This window comes from Palaemon carinicauda, chromosome 32 (assembly GCF_036898095.1).
Source record: "Palaemon carinicauda isolate YSFRI2023 chromosome 32, ASM3689809v2, whole genome shotgun sequence".
Lineage (NCBI taxonomy): Eukaryota > Metazoa > Arthropoda > Malacostraca > Decapoda > Palaemonidae > Palaemon > Palaemon carinicauda.
In genome coordinates, this window is record NC_090756.1 from 23,020,854 (window position 1) to 23,043,590 (window position 22,737).

Sequence of the window (22,737 nt, forward strand, 5' to 3'; positions counted from 1 at the left end):
ATATATATATATATATATATATATATATATATATATATATATATATATATATATATATATATATATATATATATATATATATATATATATATATATATATATATATATATATATAAAAATGCTGCATCATAAAATGGCGATTTGCTCCTTTAAACACATACACAATTGACTTACTAATGAGTTGACGCTCAACATCATGATCACTATAATACAGTAATACCTATAACAAATATTGATATTAATATATGCATCATAAAGGGTCTCGATTACTTAGGCATTATACAATATACAGTACAGTGTATGTACTGCATATACATACAGTTTTTGACAGTACAGTCGAAGGTAGAGATGGTTTGAGCATGCACTCCCCAAGAGAGATTAAAAGTTAAAAAGTTAAAGTTGCGGGTTTTAGGTCTCCTCTGAGATGATCTACATCATTCTCCTCAGGCGACCATAAGCCAGCAGGGACTATCACTAGCCCCCTCTAACCTTCCGCCCCAGGCGCCACCCTGGGGAGTACCTCCCGGTAGAAGGTCGCACGATATCCACGTCCTGGCGGGGGACGCGAACTCGGGACCTCTGAAACAGAAGCCCACGACGCTACCAACCTAGCTATCCAAGTTTTCAACTAGGCTCCACAAGGCACTAGATGAGTTTGAAGACCTAGGCCTACATGGCTGAGGATTATAAAGCTTGAAGTAGGTGATGAATGGAGAAGTATTGACTTAAAAGCTCAAGACAGAGACGACTGGGAAAATCTAACTGAGGCCCTTTGCATCAATAGACATAGGAAATGATAATGATGATGATGATACAGACAGTACTTTGTGTTGTGCACATACAAGGAGAAAAATCACTGTTTCAAGTTGAATATCATTTCCTTGTTTATGAACAATTTTTGTAATGAGGGTTACCATGAGTATTATAAAACCTTTGAGGATATTCTCAATGAAATTAGATATGTTCCAAAAGCTAAATAAATAGTGAAATATTCACGTAATTTTTATAAGATTAACATACAGCATGGGATGATTATCAACCTTCTGCTGTTCACAAAACATTTTCTTTACTAATCAGTAATGTAATGTACAAGAGGTTTTGTTCCTATGCACTGTAATTGGAAGACTTACCAACTTAACTTTTGTTAGAATATGCGCACTGAAAGGAGAATCACCCAAAAATGTTTTGAACTGGAATACATAATGTAAAGGTTTCGGGTTCCTGTTCCAGTTTCATCAGAATAGATGCTTACCAGAACGTTAGCTGGACAAGCCCAAATCTGCCCCAGTGTGGTGCCCAACCAAAGCAGTGGCCTTCCCAGTAAACAGCTTAAACTCACGGTCCCGGGGCGGGGGTTGATCGGCCACCATGTGAATGCTAGGAAAACACATTACCACTGTACTAGCTTTGAAGCATCTTTGTTAGCTACTAACATGGGATAAAACAACTTTTGAAAATCTGCCAAATGAAGGAGTTTAAGGGCCCTGATTGGAAGCTCAAACAAATGACATGTAAAAGTCTCAAACAACAGGATAAAACCAGCTTGGTCAATTTTATTTCTGTCGTGGACCAGTCCTGTTCTGAACAGTCTTGCCTTCTCAAAAATCTAATGGGGGAATAAATTTTTAAAAATTCCAAATCACATCATATATCGCACATACATTAATGATTCACTTTAACTGCTCAGTGTACTTATGCTGCAATATACTAATTAACACAAGACATTACATCACGGATGAAGAAAGCAGACAAACTGTCGCAACATGTTCCTTAATTCAAGTTCTGAAATATTATCATACGATGTTTATCAAATGAACCTAAACACATCTTACATTATAAAATATATACATAATTGTAAATAATATGAGATTACCATCATGCCTGTATTTCTCTCTTGCTTGTGATTTAGGTTTTAAGGCAAGTGGTTATTTTTGCACAGTATATCATAGTCTGTGTATGAAGGTTTCTGCATGTCATGTGAAGTGAATAGACTATAGATAGTTTATGTCATTACAGTGTTTTACTTACAATAATTTTACTGTGGACAAAGTCACCTATGAGTATCATGTAACAGCTTGTCTCGGGGGAGAATTCCGCACTTTACCAATTTACCAACAGGCAGCGTTTATGTAAGTGAAACGAAATGGAGTCATTTGGTACAGCAAGTAAATGATTCAATGACTTGATAAAATATGGACATATTAACCCTTTTACCCCCAAAGGACGTACTGGTATGTTTCACAAAACTCATCCCTTTCCCCCATGGACGTACCGGTAAGTCCTTGCAAAAAAATGCTATAGAATTTTTTTTTTCATATTTCCAAGAGAATGAGACCAACCTGACCTCTCTATGACAAAAATTAAGGCTTTTAGAGCAATTAAAAAAAAATATACTGCAAAATGTGCTGGGGAAAAAATAACCCCTTGGGGGTTAAGAGTTGGAAATTTCCAAAGAGCCTGAGGGTAAAAGGGTTAAGTAAGACATGAAGGATTAGTAATGGTTGTTTGGATGTCGAATGTTACTTAGAATTGCCAGAATTTCAACAAAAGGAACAAGCGGAGGGGGATACAGCTGCGATCCATCTTGTATACAAGAGGAGAACTATAAGCTTAATTTCCGAACTATTACCTCTCCAGGAAGGTTTTGCTCGTCTTAGCTGTTACGTTCATCTGTTATTTTATGTTCGGGTAATACTTTGTTCTTTGATTTAGAAGTGCTTTCCTGTCTTTGGGTTTCACACAAGGCATTTCAATCTGACCTGCTTTTACTTCATTTACATTCAGTTAATGAGAAATAATGGTGACTTATGACTTTCAGTGGACAGATAACCTTGTAATATCGATGAATAAATCTCTCATTCCTGATAAGCATCAAACACCAATTATTCTATCGTAAAACGAGATGGGGATCATCATAGATTTTCTTAACCAGTCTATGTGCACTTCTCAAATCAAAATACACTGTTTTACTAAGTCTTCCTTAATGATGTATGGAGCAGGGTGGTGTCCAAATGATAGAAATATTTGATTTTACAGTTAATTTTTGATCATTTATTCATTTGGATTGTGTATCTTTGATAAGTACTTTTCTGGAATTTGCCTTGCATCTCAATCAACAACATACACATTACCTAATCTACATAAAAAAAGTCTTAATATTGCCAAAGAAAGAGGGATAGAGTAATATGGTTGATTGTTTTGTAATATATACTATAGTTTTCTGCCTGCAGTATGTACTATACTGCAGAAGTACTGGCTACTGTATAAGCATATACTGTAGTTCAGCCGGCATGTTGCCGGCTAGGCTAGTATCTGGCGGTACCGGTCCAGCCGGCTAGGTTAATACCTGACGGCACCAGCCGACAGAGAGAGAGAAAGCATGGAGCGAAGGGCTAACTTATTAATGTAGTTTAGCACGATAAATAAGGGTGTAAGTATTATTATTCCTACTGCCTTCCTCCAGAATGAGGGTTCAAATGGAAGGGGGGAATGAATCATTGTAGCTTCCATCCAGCCACAAGATCTGCTGCCGGCTACTGCCGGTTTCAGTGATGTGGATGGCAGTCCAAGGGAGGACTGAAGAACATTCAAAGACAATGGGTCTCCCACCGGCAGCTGTCATGGCCGGCACAACCTTTCCCGGGGCCTCGTCCGTAGGGGAAAGTCGGAGCAGCTATCAAGCCACCTATGTAGGAGCCCGGCTGGCGCCCCGTTCTACCCAGCAAGCGGGGAGATTGTAGGACACCGGCCACAGACATGCGATGGCTAGGCTATCGCTAAAGGACAGAGAGGGGCAGAGAAAGGGTCTTGTATATTGTGTCGGGAGAAGGCGGCAGGATTGCCGGCCATTTCCAAACACAATTTGAAACCTTAGTTTCCATATCGGCGCCATCCTGGGCGGCAGAAGAATGTCGATTCTTCACCCCAGGGTCTGCCGAAACAAGACTTGTCTTCTAGACCGCAAGGGAGAAGGTGGCGGCATTGTACTACCTCTTCAGATGCGGACTAGGGAAGCTAGGCTTCCTATATCTACAGCTGTAAGCCAGCAGGGGAGTGACTACTCACCCGGCAGCCAAGCCGTCTGCATAAAGACTGAATACTCTGAGTTACTGTCATAAAACCAAGCCGGGATACTCACCGGCAAGGGGGAGAAGACAGAAAACACTAGCCTAGTCAAACCGGAGTGTACCACTCTATGGCAAGACCAAGATAGGATTGTCGCTTAATGGCGGCACTCAAGAGGGAAGGAGGATTTACACTTAAATCTCCGAAGGAGACGAGTATCGAATTATATAATTAATTCAAGGAGATATACTATCTCCTGTTGAACTGATAAGGTGATATGCGAGGGTAAACAGGGATAATGTATGAAAGTATACTAAAGCGTGTAGGCTAGGTTAGCCTAGCACAGGGCGAGATCTCGGTTACTTATATCACTGAGACTCTAACGTATACGATTGGCACATTTAGGAAGAGGAAAATTATTTGCATGATCTTATCTTCACTAGTATAATTTTTGCCTAAATAGCTATACTGTACAGTAATTCATTAAAGCTAAATACCAGGAATGTCACTCTGCTGACTAAATAAAGCATGCATGACGAACGAAAGCGTCCAAAATGGCACCTCCGGTGACCGGCTATGCTTCAATAAACACATTGAAATTATGCTAATTTTACTGTGAGAAGGGAGCTAAAAATTATACACAGTAAAGATTAAATACTCAACTTTCCAGAGGCAGAAGAGGCTGGAGAATGCATAATAAATCCTCGACAATAGCGATCCAGAATACTAGATAAGCAGGGAGAAACACCGTGCGAGAGCGCTACTGAAATAGGAATAAGCGCCATCTTGGAGCCCTGTAATAGTAGGGGAGGAAGGGTAACCTTGATAATGGCTCCACTTCAATTTCACCGCTCTTTCCCCTCAGAGCGATAACTCTATTCGGGTGAAGATTGCCAAGTGTCGTATCAAGATATACGTCCCCTGATATTATGCGATATCCTTAAGAAAAATTTTAAGGATACTCACGCCAGGAGTTAGAATTCTGGAGACCTATGGTCAATTCTCTGGGAGTATCACTGTAGCCAAATATCCCTTAGAAAGCTGTCTATAGGAAGCTTCCATCAGGACGACATGGCTTAAGCCCAAAAATAATAATGTACAGCATGGTTAAAAATGGTTGATCATGAGAACCTTCTTTAGCAAGTACTTCAAAACTCATAGTTTTAGTAATCAACTTGGATGCAGAAGCTTGAATGTCCGACATATTGCGCAGAAAAGCACTCAAAAACACCGAAATCACAGAACAAAGGAATGTGCGTGTAAACAGCAGAGATGCTATGAAAGGAGTGAAGATGTTGGTGTGGGTGGAGGTAGTGGTAGCAGCAGTCAGTAGTGGATGTGGAACGGCACCTCGTAGTAACGGGGATATTTGAAGAGGAGATATCTAAATGGCACGAGACCTCTGATAGTGGTTTACACGCCCCAGTTCTATACCGACACCTAATATAGGTGAGCGAGCTGGGTTCATCCCTGGCATTCCTATGCAACTTTTTTCTCTGGTAATATATAGCAGTTAAATACCTTAGAAATGATGCTAAAGGAGCATTTCACGGAGCGGCACAGGTTGAGCCCAGAAATAATAATGTACAGCATAGTTAAAAATGGTTGATCATGAGAACCTTCTTTAGCAAGTGGAGGGATACAGTATAAGAATCTGGTCTACCAACTAGATACGGAGATGAAGATTTATAGATTGATCCTTCATCTGAGACTGTCACAGTTCTATTCAAAATGGGATTCAAACGTCGTCTCTCTAATGCTTTAAAAGAACTATCTTAAAATATTTTTCCCTTCCACGGCAATTATACGATATTTTGTCAATGAAATACGTATCAAGAAGTTGATTACAATTACTTACTACATCAGAGGAGCGATGAACCGACCTGAAAGTTTTAGTTATCTGAAAGATGGCGTAATTGTTCAGTTCGGTCGATGTTATAGATTGCCTGAATCTTCTGGCCAGACAAATGAATCATACGATATATACGATATGACACACCATTTATATATGAATTAAAGGCAGTTTACAAGCACTTATCACTGAACAGAGGGATATTAGGATCGAGAATACCAGCTCGGTTATCTGCCTCGAGATCTACTGGTTGAATAGAGCAAACTAGATTTTGGTAAAGCAATTGTTTGCACAACTGATGGAATGAAATAAATATAGAATACGAGACCTAAAAGAGAGGATTTTATCTCTATAACGTAATTTGCAGTGTAGCATCAGAGGCATCTACTATCGCCTTTGTTTACTTTTCTTTGGAGAGTCCTTGATCGTGACCATAGTTGGATCAGGACCACTAGTGCTCAATTTATCACAGAAGTACTTGGTCTCATTTCTTGAAAGGACGGGAATTCTTCACTTTGCCGGAAAAATCTTTCCTCTCTCGTCTGGGTCATGAAGAATGAGATGAAGCAATAGACCCAGAACAAGGAGAATTCTGATCAAAATGAGTGCGAGACTCATGGGTATAATGTGAGGGAGAAGGGAGAAAGATTTTCTTCTCCTCTGAGCTAAAAGCCTGTGGGAAAGTAAAGGATTGATATGGTGTATCACACCCAGAATGTCAGTATCTCTTTGCCATATAATATGGCGAGGAGTCTGACCTTGGTCTCTTGGGTAGAGGACCATCATGAAAATCCATTGTCGGCTTGACGTGAGGAAATGCGGGTATGGGTCTGTTGCCCGTTTCCTCTGAAAACCCTGAGCTTGTCTGGACCTAGGTTTAAAATCACTCGTAGCTACTTTAACTGATCTAGGGACAAGCAGTAGAAGTTAACTTACTATTTCCATTTCTAAATGGACTTGAAAAGGTATAGGCTGGTCTCGTAGAGGATGAAAAACTCATTCCAGTAACGTCAATAGTACAAGTTGTTGCTTGTGAGATGCGAGCAAGAAGGGATGGTAATGCATTCAGCTGATGCATTGGCTTGATGATGCTTGACAAAGGCAGCACTTATCTATTTGTGTGTTCCCTGACTGATGTGTATAAAAATTACCCTTACTTGCATTTGAAAGCAAATGTAGGACTCGTTTATGAGCCTTTGGATGCAGAGCTAACACTGCACTTGCACTAATACAATACGACCAGGTCTGTAATTCCTAAAAAATCTAAAATAAAAAAGATGCAGTAGTCTCCCTTGGAGAGAAGCTGGTTGCTTCCTTTTGAGGGGATGACATACTTTAAGACCTCTAGGAGTAAAAGGAAGGTCGGAATCACCTTGAGTCCTGATAAGAGAATAGTAAGCCTCTTCTAACAAAGCTGCTTCTGTACCTAGTGAAATAGTCTGCTCTGTCACCTCTCAGTGTGGTGCTCGCTTAGGTGTACATTTAGGTGATACAGAAGGTATACTTTTAGAATTCTCACCAGTAAGTGTTCCTGAATCATGGAGGAAAGAACTCCCTGATCTGTAAAATCGGAAATAAAAATATGCTCCGTGTTAATCATACTTGTAGGGGAAGATGGCGACCTTTTTAAGTTCATATAAGTTGGTGATACCAAAGTAATATGTACTGTAACTTCTCTTGTTCTGGTTGTAAAAGAGCTGAAGACAAAGGATCTAAATCACTGTGTAAGATCTCGGGTTCACTAATTAAAATAGGTGATGACACATCAAAATCATGCACAAAATGGCTGTCTCCTTGAGGTATCAGATTTTCAGGACACTCTGATAAGGATGGATCTGAAAGAGAAATGTCAAGATCAGGAAAGAAAGCGTCTGCTTCTTGCTTTCAGCAGAGGAAGAAGCAGAAAGGGAGGGATCCTTGTTAGCTATCTTCTGACGCCTATTATATTTCTCCCATTGAAAGTGCGGCCAATCCCTGCAAAATCCAAACATAGAGGTAAAGGAGCATTGCTTACCACGATAACCAAGACACAAAGAATGGAGATCTACCTCCCATTCGGCTCATGTAGGCACCACAAGGACTACTGTACTTCAAAGACTGGGCCAGGTTCCATATTCACTTGAGAAACACTCTTAATCACAAAGGCAGTGAGTAGAGAAAAAGCTAAAAGCACTAAGCGTAACGTAGCCTGAACAGTGGTTGAGCAGCACGTCTAACTGGAACGATGTCTAGGAGTTAATTGGTGCAAGTCATGCTAACCCAGTGCGGACGGGATACTGGCAACAATACAATGTTACCAGAATCCCAAGATTTCCTAAATTCTGGTCGTAGCCAAACTACAATGGAGTAAACCCCATTTAAACGATGATGGTTTATAACTCGCGTAAGAACAAATACAGTTTTCACTACATACCATTTCCTGGTCTTAGCACAGTCTAAGGAGTTTTGCTAGGTACAATTTTTTTTTACCCATACTAGGAAGTCTGTAAAACTAACTTTCTTTGAGATTGGTTTCACACCAAAACAAGAAATATCCTAAAATATAATTATGTCCACTCTAATTTGAATAAATTTACTGAAATTCTTCCGAAAGTGTTAGATAGGATGTCCTTTCATGATTTCATGTTTTCATATTATCAAAACTACACCGCGATTAAAAGATTTATGGATATCCAACATTTAAATATTATATTATCATTACTAAGAGATCTTTTGATACAAACGACATATAAAATATTTATTTTTACAAAGGAAAATTGGGGCTTTACAGTCTATCATAAAACAGAAAACCTTGATTTGCAGGGGAACGTAACCAAAAAAAGCAGGATACTGTAATTTCGAATCAATTCTGTAAAATAATGAATTTACTTAACAAATACTAAAAAATGGCTCTTTCTACTAAGCAAAATTAAAGCAGCAATTGAGAGTACCTCAGAGAGAGGCTGTGAAAAAACACCCAAAGTGTTCGTACTAGCTTATACAATTTAAAAAGTAGGAATCATTTAATTATCCCAGTTAATAATCTTTAAGGAAGAAAATTAACTATAATTATAAGGTGAAAGTTACCAGATTTTACCATGAGATTTTGGAGAAGAACCTCGACTAAAATTATTTAAGATAATCTGCTTTCTGTAATTCCCCAAAAACATCACCGATAAACCAAGGTCCTTTCCTCTCTTTCAGGCGACTTGTTCGACATGCTTTTGCCAATGCTGAGTATCTACCAGGAGTACGTGAGGAACCACCACTACAGTCTGCAGGTCTTGGCTGAATGCAAACAGAACCAGCACTTCGGAGCATTCCTGAATCGACTGGAGAACAAGCCTAGCCTCCAGGGAAGGACGCTGGAGACGTTCCTTACCTACCCTATGCATCAGGTAAAACTAGGGTTAAATTTGCTATGATGACCATCATGATTATTAAATGGATGAATGGGTAGTCTTTTGGTCTTATAGTGCGCGTTAAGCAGAATATAGTGTGTTAAACAAAATATACTGTGCATCCGTCAAATCTTATTGAAGTGCATTACTGTTTCTATTTGCATTCCTGGTTGGACATTTTAACAGAGAAAATTCAAAAAGCAGTTTTTCTATTTCAGGTACCTCGTTACATCATCACCTTGCACGAGCTTCTGGCCCACACTCCCCACAACCATGTGGAAAGAAAGAGCTTGGACCACGCCAGACTAGAGCTAGAAGATCTCTCGAGGCAAATGCATGATGAAGTGAGTATTCATTTACACTTGGACATAGTTTGTAGAAGCTGAAGTATCTCATAAAAGTTATCGTATGAAAGATAGCTTCAATTCCTTCTTTGTCTTACTTGGCTTTTGAGTCATGAGATGTGAAAGCAGTTGTAGCTTGTTAATATTGAAATTCATCGCAGGAAATATGGAAGCAGGATAAAATTGATCTTGTTCTTATTAAATTTTTCATTGTTTTTAATACCTTTTATTTTAGAGAGGATGGAACCACATTAAATTTAAACTTTTTTCTAACAACACCTTTTCCTATTTTCTGTGTCTCTTAACAACATAAGATCAACACAGTAAGGCCTTCAAATCCTTTTAAAAAATTCTATATTACAAAATAAAATCTCAATCTCTCTCTCTCTCTCTCTCTCTCTCTCTCTCTCTCTCTCTCTCTCTCTCAGCACTTATAAGAAAATGCCCTTCATACATATTTCCACTATCCATTCTTCTCTCGTGTTTTAGGTCAGCGAAACCGAGAACATCCGGAAGAACCTGGCCATCGAGCGCATGATCGTGGAGGGCTGCGACATCCTGTTGGACGTCAACCAGATGTTCGTGAGGCAGGGTAAGAAACCAGCAGCTTCGGCTGCCCTTAGTTCATGCTTTCCTAAAGAGGCCGTGCCTTCCTTCCCGCGTAGGTCTATTGATTTCCCTCGCAAAACCACCGACCTTTTCACGAGTGAAGATGGCGAAGAGGTCAGTGGCACACCCCGATCACAGAGGTCCCACTCAACTGTATCTTATATGACTAAGGAGCAACAGATTGCTGCCTTCGGGAATCGTCGGCGCCTCTCGTCCCTTCGACAGAATTCCCTCGGCAGTGCCACACCGGCCCTGATAGCAGCAGCAGCAGCTGCAGGCTGCTCTGCAGGGGCGTCCATGGTTCGTCACGCCTTAAGTTTGGGAGCCTCCCCTCTCTCCCCGCCACATCACGACACTGGGAGGAGGGCGTCCGACATTCCAAGACTGCGGAAGAAGAGTGTCCGCATCTCAGATGATTCCTTCGATGAGTGCGAGGAACTGGCAGCGTCGGGGAATATTATCCCCCAGCCACAAACTAACGAAGAGCCTATGGCAAATTTATCTTCCTCGGGCAATACGCCTCTAAATTCATCTCCCGAGGATAACGGAGACATCATTCTGCCTGGGATCACCTTGCAGGAGGAGTGCTTTTCTATAGACTCATTAGAAATGAAACAGAATTCGACATCTTGAGGGTAGGACCTTGAAGTCACTCGATTGACGACGCTAACCAGCTCACTTAGTGGCTGACAAAATGTCCAACAGCAGGAAGTCCCAATGAAATATCATTGTGTCCTTGCTTATGGTGAATGTCACGTGTCACTGTTAGTGACAGCATTATTTTGAAGTATTCATAATCCCAACAGAGAGTTAACCACCAAGGAGTCGCAAGTTTCATCACTGCTAAGGATTACGATAATTTTCAGTATTTTCTCATCGTCATCTAGTTGGTTTACATTTTAGATTTATAATCTCACATCATTTCTAAGATAGCCGTGTTTGTCAAAGATAGAGAAGGGCATTATGATCTCATTACTTAGAATATATCTTAATAATGATCTTTTTCCTTAACATGACCTTCCTACTCAAGAGGCAAACAATTTTTCTTTATATTGTTCTATTCATATATGTATATCTGCTTTTTCTCTTCCTATGTATACATATACACACAGACAAACATACAACAATATATGAATCTGAAATCTATACATGCTAACAATACTCAAAATCAGGCAGATTTGAACGATTATAAATGTCAGTCACCAAAAATTGTCTACTGACCACTGAGACTACTTAGGAACTGTAGTTGATTCCCTTGAGTACTTGAAAAAGAACAAAATATTTAATTACTGTACTTTAATTTTTGCCCATCATGAGGCCCATCTTCAGGTGAAATTTTAATAGAAATCCAAGTGACAAACTGCAAAATGATAGCATAATTTAAACACCTATTTTTCAAACACATTAAGAAAAGTGTTTTTCTGAAACCAGATTATCATCAAAGGACGACAGAAGTCGTTGAAAGGTATCCAATGTCCTCAACTAACACGAATATCTTGGATTTAGGCCGAAATTGCTCCATCTGAAACATTGGGCACTTTCAATTTTATTATCATTATTACTACTAGTTCAGCCTTAACATAGAAAATTATGGTAATACAATCGTCAGGGCAGAAATTTTCCGCTTTTATGCATATTATGCATTATCCTAGAGTGTGACCATGGTACCTTCCTTTTGCTTATAGGGGGCCCGGTAGTAAAAGACAGTGGTGCTTCAAGAACGAAAGCAATCTAAATGTGGAGTTCTTCACCTGGAAATTATTAACCCTTTTACCCCCAATGGACATACTGGTACGTTTCACAAAACTCATCCCTTTACCCCCATGGACGTACTGGTATGTCCTTGCAAAAAAACTGCTATTTAAATTTTTTCTGCATATTTTTGATAACTTTATGAGAAACTTCAGGCATTTTCCAAAAGAATAAGACCAACCTGACCTCTCTATGACGAAAATTAAGGCTGTTAGAGCAATTTAAAAACTATATATTGCAAAATGTGCTTGAAAAAAAACCGCCTGGGGGTTAAGGGTTGGAAAGTTCCAAATAGCCTGGGGGTAAAAGGGTTAAATTACCCCACGAATAAAAGGTAGAAACTATATATGAAAGAATTTTGTATTTCATCATATTGACAGATCACCTTTCTACTTCAAATTATCTTCATCCTTCTCACAAGCCAGACTGCATCCATAGCTGGAAAGGCAGAATGCTAAAAGCTCAGGGGCCCTAATAAAAACATCAACCCAATAAAAAAGTAAAGAACATGTAATAAAAGAGCAATGATAAAAAATATACAATAAATAATTATGATAAAGTTACACTACAGAACTTAACCCTTTTACCCCCAAAGAACGTACTGCTACATTTCACAAAACTCATCCCTTTACCCCCATGGACATACCGGTAAGTCCTTGCAAAAAACTGCTATTTACATTTTGTTTTGCATATTTTTGATAATTTTTTAAGAAACTTCGGCCATTTACCAAGAGAATGAGACCAACCTGACCTCTCTATGAAAAAAATTAAGGCTGTTAGAGCAATTTAAAAAAATATATACTGCAAAATGTGCTTGAAAAAAAAACAACCCCTGGGGGTTAAGGGTTGGAAAGTTCCAAATAGCCTAGGGGTAAAAGGGTTAACTTATGCCAGCATGCTCAACTAAAAAGTGCTTGAAACCAGTGTTTCCTGAAGTTGTAATGCTTCAACTGCTTTACAACAAAGATCATTCCTTAATTTGGTCACAGGCATAATGAAATTCCTATAATAATGTTAAATATCGAGCCTATCAAAACAAGACTAGACTATTAGAATTAACTGCTTTACCTTGTAATACGTGATAGATAGTATAGTCTGGCAAACTCTGAATGCAAATGATGGTTAATACAGTACTGTATCATGAAAAAAACCTTTGCCAGCATGAAAATTAAGTGCTGGTGCCAGAGATTAACCCTTTTACCCCCAAAGGACATACTGGTACGTTTCACAAAACTCATCCCTTTACCCCCATGGACGTACCGGTACATCCTTGCAAAAAGCTGCTATTTATATTTTTTTTTTTTGCATATTTTTGATAATTTTTTGAGAAACTTCAGGCATTTTCCAAGAGAATGAGATCAACCTGACCTCTCTTTGACGAAAATTAAGGCTGTTAGAGCAATTTAGAAAAAAATATACTGCAAAATGTGCTTGGAAAGAAAAAAAACCCTGGGGGTTAAGGGTTAGAAATTTCCAAATAGCCTGGGGGTAAAAGGGTTAATATTATGATAAAGGATAAGGAATCTAATACCCATAAGTTGGTTTGCATTTTATAATGCATCAGGTGCTTAAGACCAACCTGGAGAATAATCATGTACTCATAACAGGGCTAAATAAAAGGACGATAACCTTACCCCAAGATAAAGAGGGCTTCAAAGACCTTGAAATGCATCAACATCCTTTGTGCCAGAGACTGAACATGTAGGATCAGCACCCAAGCACCATCTTGAAAGAAAGACTGGATTCAAATTCAAGAAATATTTGAAAGTAAGAAAATTAAATTTGTTGATGGGAAAATAACTTACATCCACTTGTTACGAACTTGATCTGCTATCGTGATGGAAAGGGTTCGATTTCCCGCCTGTGCTAAGCACAAATATATATTTGAAACTTTCAGACCAAAAATAATGCTGCAAAAGTGAATGCTGATGCCATTTATAAATATTTCAGGGACAAACTTTGTCACGATCCACATAAAAATATAATGATCTGATCTAGTCCCCATTCCCGTTCTCTGTTTAATTGGTCCACGTACTGCTCCTACAATTACCATAAGCTTTTCCTTGGGTCTTTTATTAGCTATGTAAAAGATAATTTGGAAGGAGAAAACAATATTGCAAACTCACCAAAAGTGTCAATACTTAGTTTTCTAAAAACCAACACAAACTGTAAGTGTAACAATTCTATACCAATCATCATCTCCTCCCACGCCTATTGACGCAAAGGGCCTCGGTTAGATTTCGGCAGATGTCTCTATCTCTATTCATCATCGCCTACTTCACGCTTCATAGTCCTCAGCCAAGTAGGCCTGGGTTTTCCAACTCTTCTAGTGTCTTGTGAAGCCCAATTGAAAGTTTGGTGAAATAATCTTTCTTGGTAATTTCCTAAATTTCTCTAACGCCACATACATTTTTTTTCCATTACAACAGGAATTTCGTAACTTCAGCATAGACTTATAGCATTTTCTTTGAGGAAAACATGAACTTAAGTTTTTACTTCAGTTAATTTTCTTAATGAATACTACAAGCAAATCTTCCTATATTCCAACCCAGACAAAACACGAGGTATGTACTTTCCATCTTAAAAACTACCAGGCAAAAAGGGAGTTGAACATCTCATGGAAAGATAAGAAACTGATGAATGAAAGCTTCCCTGTCTTTTTAAGCATCATTTTCAGAAGCAGCAGGAATTACTACAGGAAAAGGTAATTGCAGCAAAGGCTGAAAATGATGTATTGAGAGAGCTAGCCCCTGACCAGAACGTAAGGGGGCTGGACTGTGTCGGGGGTGACCTTCGATCTAGGGGATTGGCCGGTGGTGAGGCGTGGGACAGGAGTGGATGGAGGGAGCTGACCAGAAACATCGACCCCACATAGAAGTGGGAAAAGATGTGGACAAAGAAGAAGTAAAGAAAGTAAAGCAGAAGGTAGCTACTAGTAATAAGGAAAATAGCTCTGGCATAACTCATCCACTTCTGAATACTGCTCACCAGTCTGGGAAAGGTCAGGTCATTCCCATAAAGTCAATTCCAAACTCAATCAAGCATGTCACATAATTATTGGTACCTTAAGACCAACACCCATTCCAGTACTTTATAGACTGGTAGGCATTGCACCACCAAACATCCATAGAGCCCATTCAAAGACCCAGAAATATAAACAAGACATTGATGAAAGGCACCCGCTCTATGATAACTGGGTGGTTAGACAAAGATTGAAATCATGCAAGAGCTTCATAATAACCATTATTCTCGACGCCATGAAGTCAGTAACTTACAGCCTAGAACACTGGAGAAAAACAGACCAGTGAGTTTCCTTACCATGGAACAGACCTTTGTAGAAAGGACTGGGTTACTCTTAACCGAGCAAGAGCTAGAATTGGAAGGACTGGAGACAATCTTCCTAAGTGGGTTCTTGGCCCCACTTCCGAGTGCCCATCCAGACAATAGACCACATACTTCATGGATGCGAACATAGGGTAATCTGTACAGATTTGAACCTCTACGAATGTAATCAGGCTGCTTTGAAGTGGATACAATATTGCCACGACAAGATATGATAATGAAGGCTACTTACAATCATTTCTACTTGCCTTATCTTATTGGAAACACCTTCAATATAATTTATGCTTTTAAGTTTCATAAGGTCCAAGACATCTGATAAGGATCATATTCCAACATTGTGATTTGTGCTTTTATATTTTTTTTCCTCTTGGGTATTACATTAATTATTATATCAAACCTTCCTCCTGTAGATATACAGTTTGGTTAGTCCCAAAGAAAATAAAATCACTCAGCCATACTCATTGAAATAGCTTTTATTTGCAAAAATTTCAAGTTTTCATACTATATATTCAATACATTTCTTCTCTTGGATCTTTGATCTGTAGTGCAGAATTCATTCTATATTCCAACACTAAAGTAGTAAACATATCTAACCTTTCATTTCTTCAACTATTTACTTAAATCTTGAAGATTAGCAACCAGTTTTCTTGACCAAGTCTGCCCTCTAGCTTGTCTTTACACAAATCTATTGCCTCTTTACATGTTAAAGTTGCGACTATGGTTATTAATTCGACAGGCGCAGGCAGGATCAGACTGAAGATTCAGTTTGAAGTCAACTGATTCTAAAGAAACTTTTCTCACAGGCAGCTGAAGACGCTGACTGGAACGGTCTCATTGGAATCAGTGTTTTTCAAATCTAAAGCTTTAGCCCACTCCTGCCTGACCTAATAATAATATGGAACCCATTACTAGGTTTCATCTTTCATTGAAATTTCCCCTACCTCTTCCGGCTCAAAGCATCCTTTACTGATCTCAAGTCAGATACTATCATAAAATATCACTAAAAAAAATGAAGTAGTTGCATAACTGTACATTTGAGTCAAGCAGTTTGTAGTTGATCTTTTGCGTCCTCAAACACTCCTCATCAATTATGTTTCGCTTAAGATAAAATTTTGGACAACCTATAGTCCATTTCTTTTAGCGAGGCAAATTTGCACCGAGTCGCAGCGGTGCCCTTTTAGCTCGGAAAAGTTTCCTGATCGCTAATTGGTTAGAATTATCTTGTCCAACCAATCAGCGATCAGGAAACTTTTCCGAGCTAAAAGGGCACCGCTGCGAGTCGGTGCAAATATGCCTCGCTAAAAGAAATGGACTATAGATGCTGATGTGTTTGAGAGCCATACTGTACTAGTTTTGAACCTTTTTATCAGATATATCTAGGGTATTTGCCTTTCATTAAATTCAGTACAATACCTTATATCATTTCTTGAAACTTTTTTTTTTCAGGTGAATACTAATCACACAATGTAATGCCTGTAGAAAAAAGATAACATGAGTGTAGATTGCAATTATTGCAGGTCATATCATACATCCAGTGCTCTTTAATTTCTGAAAAGTCACGGAAGTTATATCGTTAGCATAGCAGCCTTTGATAAGGAAATTTGCTTCCTTGTAGAATGCATTTATAGAAAAAAACATTATAGGCAAATGTAATTTTTTAGGGCGCCTTGAAAGTGGAAATCACGTCGTTAAAATTACTTCAATGATGCTTTGGACTTGGCTGACCGTGAGACATGTATCTTACAGCTTCCAAACATGAATGTTGACATACCCATGCTTGCCTACTTTCACAAACAGTTTAAAGGTGCAACAAAGGTAGTTTGTTATTCTGGTGTTCCCCAAAGTGATATTTTCTGAAATTCATTGCAGTAATCGAAATCTTTATCAGCGTGATTTACTTTAAAAAAATAAGATAGCACTGTACATTATACCAAACATAAAATGTGTATCTTACGGATGATATTTCTTTCTCCGATGTAAAATTACATAACAGTCAACTTTAGCAGAGACGTTGAGCAGATAATTTGACCAACTAAACTATTCAACCTAATGTCCTAGTATCAGAAGGGCGGACAAGCAAGTGGTACGTTGGCGAAGAAGTTGAGAGTTTGCTCGTTCTATATTAAGCACATCTTATTTTACGTTCAAATGTAAAATGCATTCACATTCGGCCAATGGAATGTAAACTGTTACACCAGTTGATGATTCCAAACATCAACCTAATTTATAAAATTTTCTCACATTAACTTTACATTCTTAAAAACAATCTGAAACTGAATACGATAAATTAATCTCACCACTAATGATATACTCTAATGTCAGATTGGAGGAGGACCAAATTCGTTGTGAAAAACAGCATTTATTCAGCATAATTTTCTGAGACGGGAACTCCGAAATCTTGATTGACAAAGTGCGTGCCTGATACGTTGGAAACCTTTCCGATTTATTGGCAGCAGACGCTGGATAATTGGAACTTTTGACAATCCGTTAGAGATCTTTTTAATAGATGTCTAGAGCGCTGTTTAGCCATGCTATTCTTCATCCTTGACTTGAGATATCACTTATAGGAGCCTTTTGTTTTTAATTTGGAGGCTTTTTAGGCAACTTATGTGGGTATTTTAGGCAATCTATGTTGCCTTTAGGTAATTATGTAGACTTTTAGGCAAATCTGATTGGTTACTTAGTATATATGGTCACTTCTGTTGGCTGATGCGATGCCATAGGCAAACAGCAATGTATCTAGAGAGGTCCGAGTGCCAGTGAATTGAATAAGTATTATCCATCAGCTATTATATAACCCTCAACACAACCTAAATTCATTTTATGATTCATTGCTATTTTTGATAGATGGTAATGAAAAAATACACCAACTTGTGATTCGTTATCTTCATGTTAAAAATCTGCGTAAACGAGACAGTGTCTTGCGAGGATCTTGAAGGAAATTTGGTTGTACATTAGAACAAAACACCATTACTCAAACAATGTAATTAGTAAACTGCTGTCAGCATACATATGTATATACAGTACAGTACACTGCATTTATTTCCCCCATATGACTCTTTTCCTTGGAGTTAGTACCAAAAAACGGATTTTGAGCGACGCGAAAAATCTATTTTTGGGTGAGATCGCCATGTCGTCCTGATGGAAGTTCCTAAGGTAGCTTCTAAAGGATATATAATATATCCTTTAGAAGCTACCTTAGGAACTTCCATCAGGACGACATGGCTTGAGCCCAAAAAAGTTCAATCTTCTGGTATTTCAGAAAGTCCTTAAGGGTGAGTTTTTACGCTCATGCCCTTTGGCCTTTTCCTTGACCCCAGCAAGTGCCAATACCCATTAATAGCGGAGTCAAATTGAGAGCAATCGTCTGGGATTGAACGCAATCCTAGAAATGTACTATCAATCCTGTGTAGAGTGTGAACTCTGGTCCACAAAGTGAGTCTCTTAACACATAACTCATAGGACCTACTTTCCCTGTTGGAGCCCTTGGGCTTATAGCATCTTGCTTTTCCAACTAGGGTTGTAGCTTAGCAAGCAATAATAACAATATTAATAATAATAGTAAAAATAATAATAATAATAATAATAATAATAATAATAATAATAATAATAATAATAATAATAACAATAATAATAATAAATGAAAGAAAACTGAAGTGAGTCCGAAACAATGTCTGATCCTAACCATTTTAATTTCTATTATGACACTATAAAGGCCTAGTAAAATGGAAATAATTAACATTATTACATAAAAATATCAGCAACGAACACACTAATACACAAACAAAACAGCTGATACCTCTAAAAAAGTCAAGAGAGACTTCCTAGCTATTTATAAATATAGTTTCCTGATATATTACTTAAACATTCTACATGAAGGGAATTATAAAAATGTGGCCCCATATCAGAAATAGCTGAAATTCCCATGTAGCAGATACTTATAATCATTGGAACAATGCGTGAAATACCGAAATAAGGCAGAAGTACTGCAGTGGAAAAAATAAAAGATCTTCAACTGCTTTCCTTTTTCTTTTATCTGTCATAATGACAGATGCATTTATCTCGTATACTAACAGAGCGGAGAGGTTCTTTTCTGTTTCATTTGTTTGATTTTGGGTACACCCCAAAATTGGGGGAAGTGCCTTGGTATATGACAGATGCATTTATCTCGTATACTAACAGAGAGGAGAGGTCCCCATTTTTGCTTCATTTGTTTGATGTCGGCTACCCCCGAAAATTGGGGGAAGTGCCTTGGTATATGTATGTATGATATACTAACAGATGGAAGCACATTACTTGAATAAAAAACACCATGCCTGGTCTGTTGATCTTTAGTATTAAAATCAACAATTATATGCGTTTGTATATTTAAATATAGCATGAGCTTTCTTCAGCTGAAGAGGCACTGAAAAAGGGCGAAAGCTCCTCTTATCTTTAAATATACAAACGCACATAATTGCAGATGGAAGCACTAAAGCAAAAGCAGTATACATAATATCCACCATTAACCCTTTTACCCGAAAAGGACGTACTGGTACGTTTCACAAAAGCCACACCTTTACCCCCATGGACGTACCGGTACGTCTTGCAAAAAAATGCTATAAAAATTTTTTTTTTCATATTTTTGATAATTTTTTGAGAAAATTCAGGCATTTTCCAAGAGAATGAGACCAACCTGACCTCTCTATGATAAAAATTAAGGCTGTTAGAGCAATTTAAAAAAAAATATACTGCAAAATGTGCTGGGAAAAAAATAACCCCCTGGGGGTTTAAGGGTTGGAAATTTCCAAATAGCCTGGGGGTAAAAGGGTTAAGGCACGCATTTTATGCGAAACAATCAGTCTCCAAATTGGAAGATGTAAATGATCTTGCAAACACAGGGCTAGACTTTGAATTTGGCATTGGATAGAAGCTTAGACTTTCATTAGTGTTATTTCTGTGGGGACTTGAATTATGTAATTAATGACTCAGTGTTTCATCTCTCTTCACAAACTGATGGTCAAGACTTTTATTCCCACTACATGAGCATATGATGCTCTTCAAAACATCAGAAATGAGTTTACCTCAGTACGGCAGTATTTTGATTACCCAATGAATACACATTGCCTATTGCCAGACTTTTACATAGTATAAATTCTGCTTACCATTATCAATCCGACTGCGTCTACTACCTAATGCACTGTCGCTCCTCTCGTCATCAACTTTCCTCACAGCTTCAATGTTTTGTGTAGAGCGATGTTCAGATGTTCAGAGTCAGTTAGAAATCGGGTCGTCCTCGACGTAGATCTAGCCACACTATAACTCTTGCATTTCTCTTTGTGACTGTGGAATATAAGGATAGTGTATTGTTCATTTTACATAATCACCATAAAAATATGAATTCTGTCTTAATATTTCCCAAGGAGAAAAAACACCATAATAGCACAGTCCAGGGATTTGATACTTTCTTTTTCCCTATATGAAAAAAGTCTTTTGTTTGATTACAGCTTAGACTAAATGTCCTGATTATACTCCTACCTTTTGGAGTAACAGAGACATTCACCTCTAAACCATAACCTGTTGCCTTATTAAAATGATTCTTATATGGTACTTTTGTACTTTTGTTCTGGTTTTATCTCCAATTGTCATCATTTTTAAGCTTATAGTTTTCACATTCCAAATATACAAACAAACTATTCTTTTCTTCTTCCCTTTTTTACTTTTACACTAACACAAACAAAGTCTTTCTTACCGATTTAAATCATTACACAAAAAGCATATCCACTGTCCATCTTCCGTCTTGTTTGTGACCTTGTCAACCAGGTGCCTCTTCCATTTTTCAACTTTTCATACTATATCTTAATATACTCTAAAACAATGCCAAGTATTTTAGAATATAAGTCATTCATATAAACTCCTGCATCCGTCTACTCTGCGTCTTTACAATCAACACTAGTAGTGTCAATTGAAATGTATTTGTTCATGTAAAACTGCCTTATCTTTTAACAGCATATCTTCCGTCACAACTTTCATTATAAGGTCCATTAGTTCATCAGGGTTTCTCATCGTACTTAACTCCGGTCGTTGTCTGTAGAAGTCTCTTAAAATAAACTTGGATAAAATATTTATTTACTATAACTTTCAATTCACCATATTTCTCTATATAATTCTGAATGCCTACAGAATATCTAAACTTCAAATTTCTAATCCCTATCTGCTCCTACTTCTGTAACACTAAAGCCATGTCCACACGATCGAGCATTGATGAGCAAACAGTGATGACAGACCACAATAGGTTGTGAGAACGAAGGTTAATGATGTCGAAGCCGGAAAACCACAGGCAGGGATCTGGTAACAAATAGTGCTGCTAGATCCCTGTCTGTGGTTTTCCCAATTCTGACGTTATCAACCATCGTTTTCACTACCTACTGTGGTGTGGTATCACCGTTTAACAGTCGAGCATGCTCGATTATGTGGACAGGGCTTTAATTCCATTCAACCTTTAGTTCACAAGCCTTATTGTATTATTAATACATGCGTCTGTCTTCATACCATTCTTCTTCTGCAATAAAGATTTACATTCATATTCACTGGATTAAAAAGATAACCACTTGTGCCTCTAATGACTCCTCATCTTGTATGCCCACCTTTATCTTTCATTTTGTGTTAGTTCTTGCACCCTGCTAACCCCTCCAACTTTTTCTTATAACTACTTTTACATTGAGATCTCACAGCACAACCACCCTTACACCTTTGTGAAAGTTAAGTGAGAAAAAGGATGAGATTTTCCTCTTCATGCTCTCTTCTGTAAAAGAGTTTATCTTATGTGCTGGCTATAGATACTCCCAATAAGAAATAGATATTTGTACACTTCCACATTCCTACATGACACGGTAGTTTGCAATTCCACGGCTTCTTGTCTCTGTCACTCTGTCACAGTTTCACTCTATACACGTATGCACCCTCGGGTCTTCATTAATTTAGTGGGTAAATGTAAAATAGGGTTCAAATACAATAGTTTTCACCCCTCTTAATGTTTCTCTGGTTTTTCCTATTCCAGCTTCTTGTAAATACTGAAGTACTGTATATGTTCAAATCCTGGTCATTTAATCTGTTAATAAACTTATGTTTTGAGAAAGTCAATAATTAGACAATAAAGATGATATCTTTCATAGAACAATATTGATTAAAGATAAATGCACATTATGTACCAGTGATAAAAGTACATATCTTAACACCTCTAGGCATAAAGTAGCAGTGCATTTGTACAGGTGTCTTAAATTGTATGTATGTACTAAGGCATGATGGACAGGCAGTTAGATAAACATAAAGATACATATATATATATTCTATCATTTGTAGCACTGTAGGATATAATCTTGTCATATTCAAAATACTCCCTTATTGCTATGTC

General features: G+C 38.0%; 1 protein-coding gene and 1 long non-coding RNA gene across 3 annotated transcripts in view; one reads left to right on the plus strand and one right to left on the minus strand.

Annotated features, from left to right (window-relative positions):
- Window positions 1–22,737, plus strand: part of LOC137625319 (ras-specific guanine nucleotide-releasing factor 2-like) — a 96,836-nt gene that overhangs the window by 17,478 nt on the left and 56,621 nt on the right. For both annotated transcript variants that reach the window (XM_068356154.1, XM_068356155.1), the window contains 3 exons: window positions 9,101–9,294; window positions 9,516–9,641; window positions 10,131–10,233. In XM_068356154.1, coding sequence (XP_068212255.1) covers window positions 9,101–9,294; window positions 9,516–9,641; window positions 10,131–10,233 — 423 coding nt within the window. The remainder of the gene's footprint in view (window positions 1–9,100; window positions 9,295–9,515; window positions 9,642–10,130; window positions 10,234–22,737) is intronic.
- LOC137625320 (uncharacterized) overlaps window positions 16,629–22,737 on the minus strand; it is an 85,552-nt gene continuing 79,443 nt past the window's right edge. Inside the window, exon 4 of the long non-coding RNA XR_011040837.1 lies at window positions 16,629–20,666. This is a non-coding gene — a long non-coding RNA (uncharacterized lncRNA). The remainder of the gene's footprint in view (window positions 20,667–22,737) is intronic.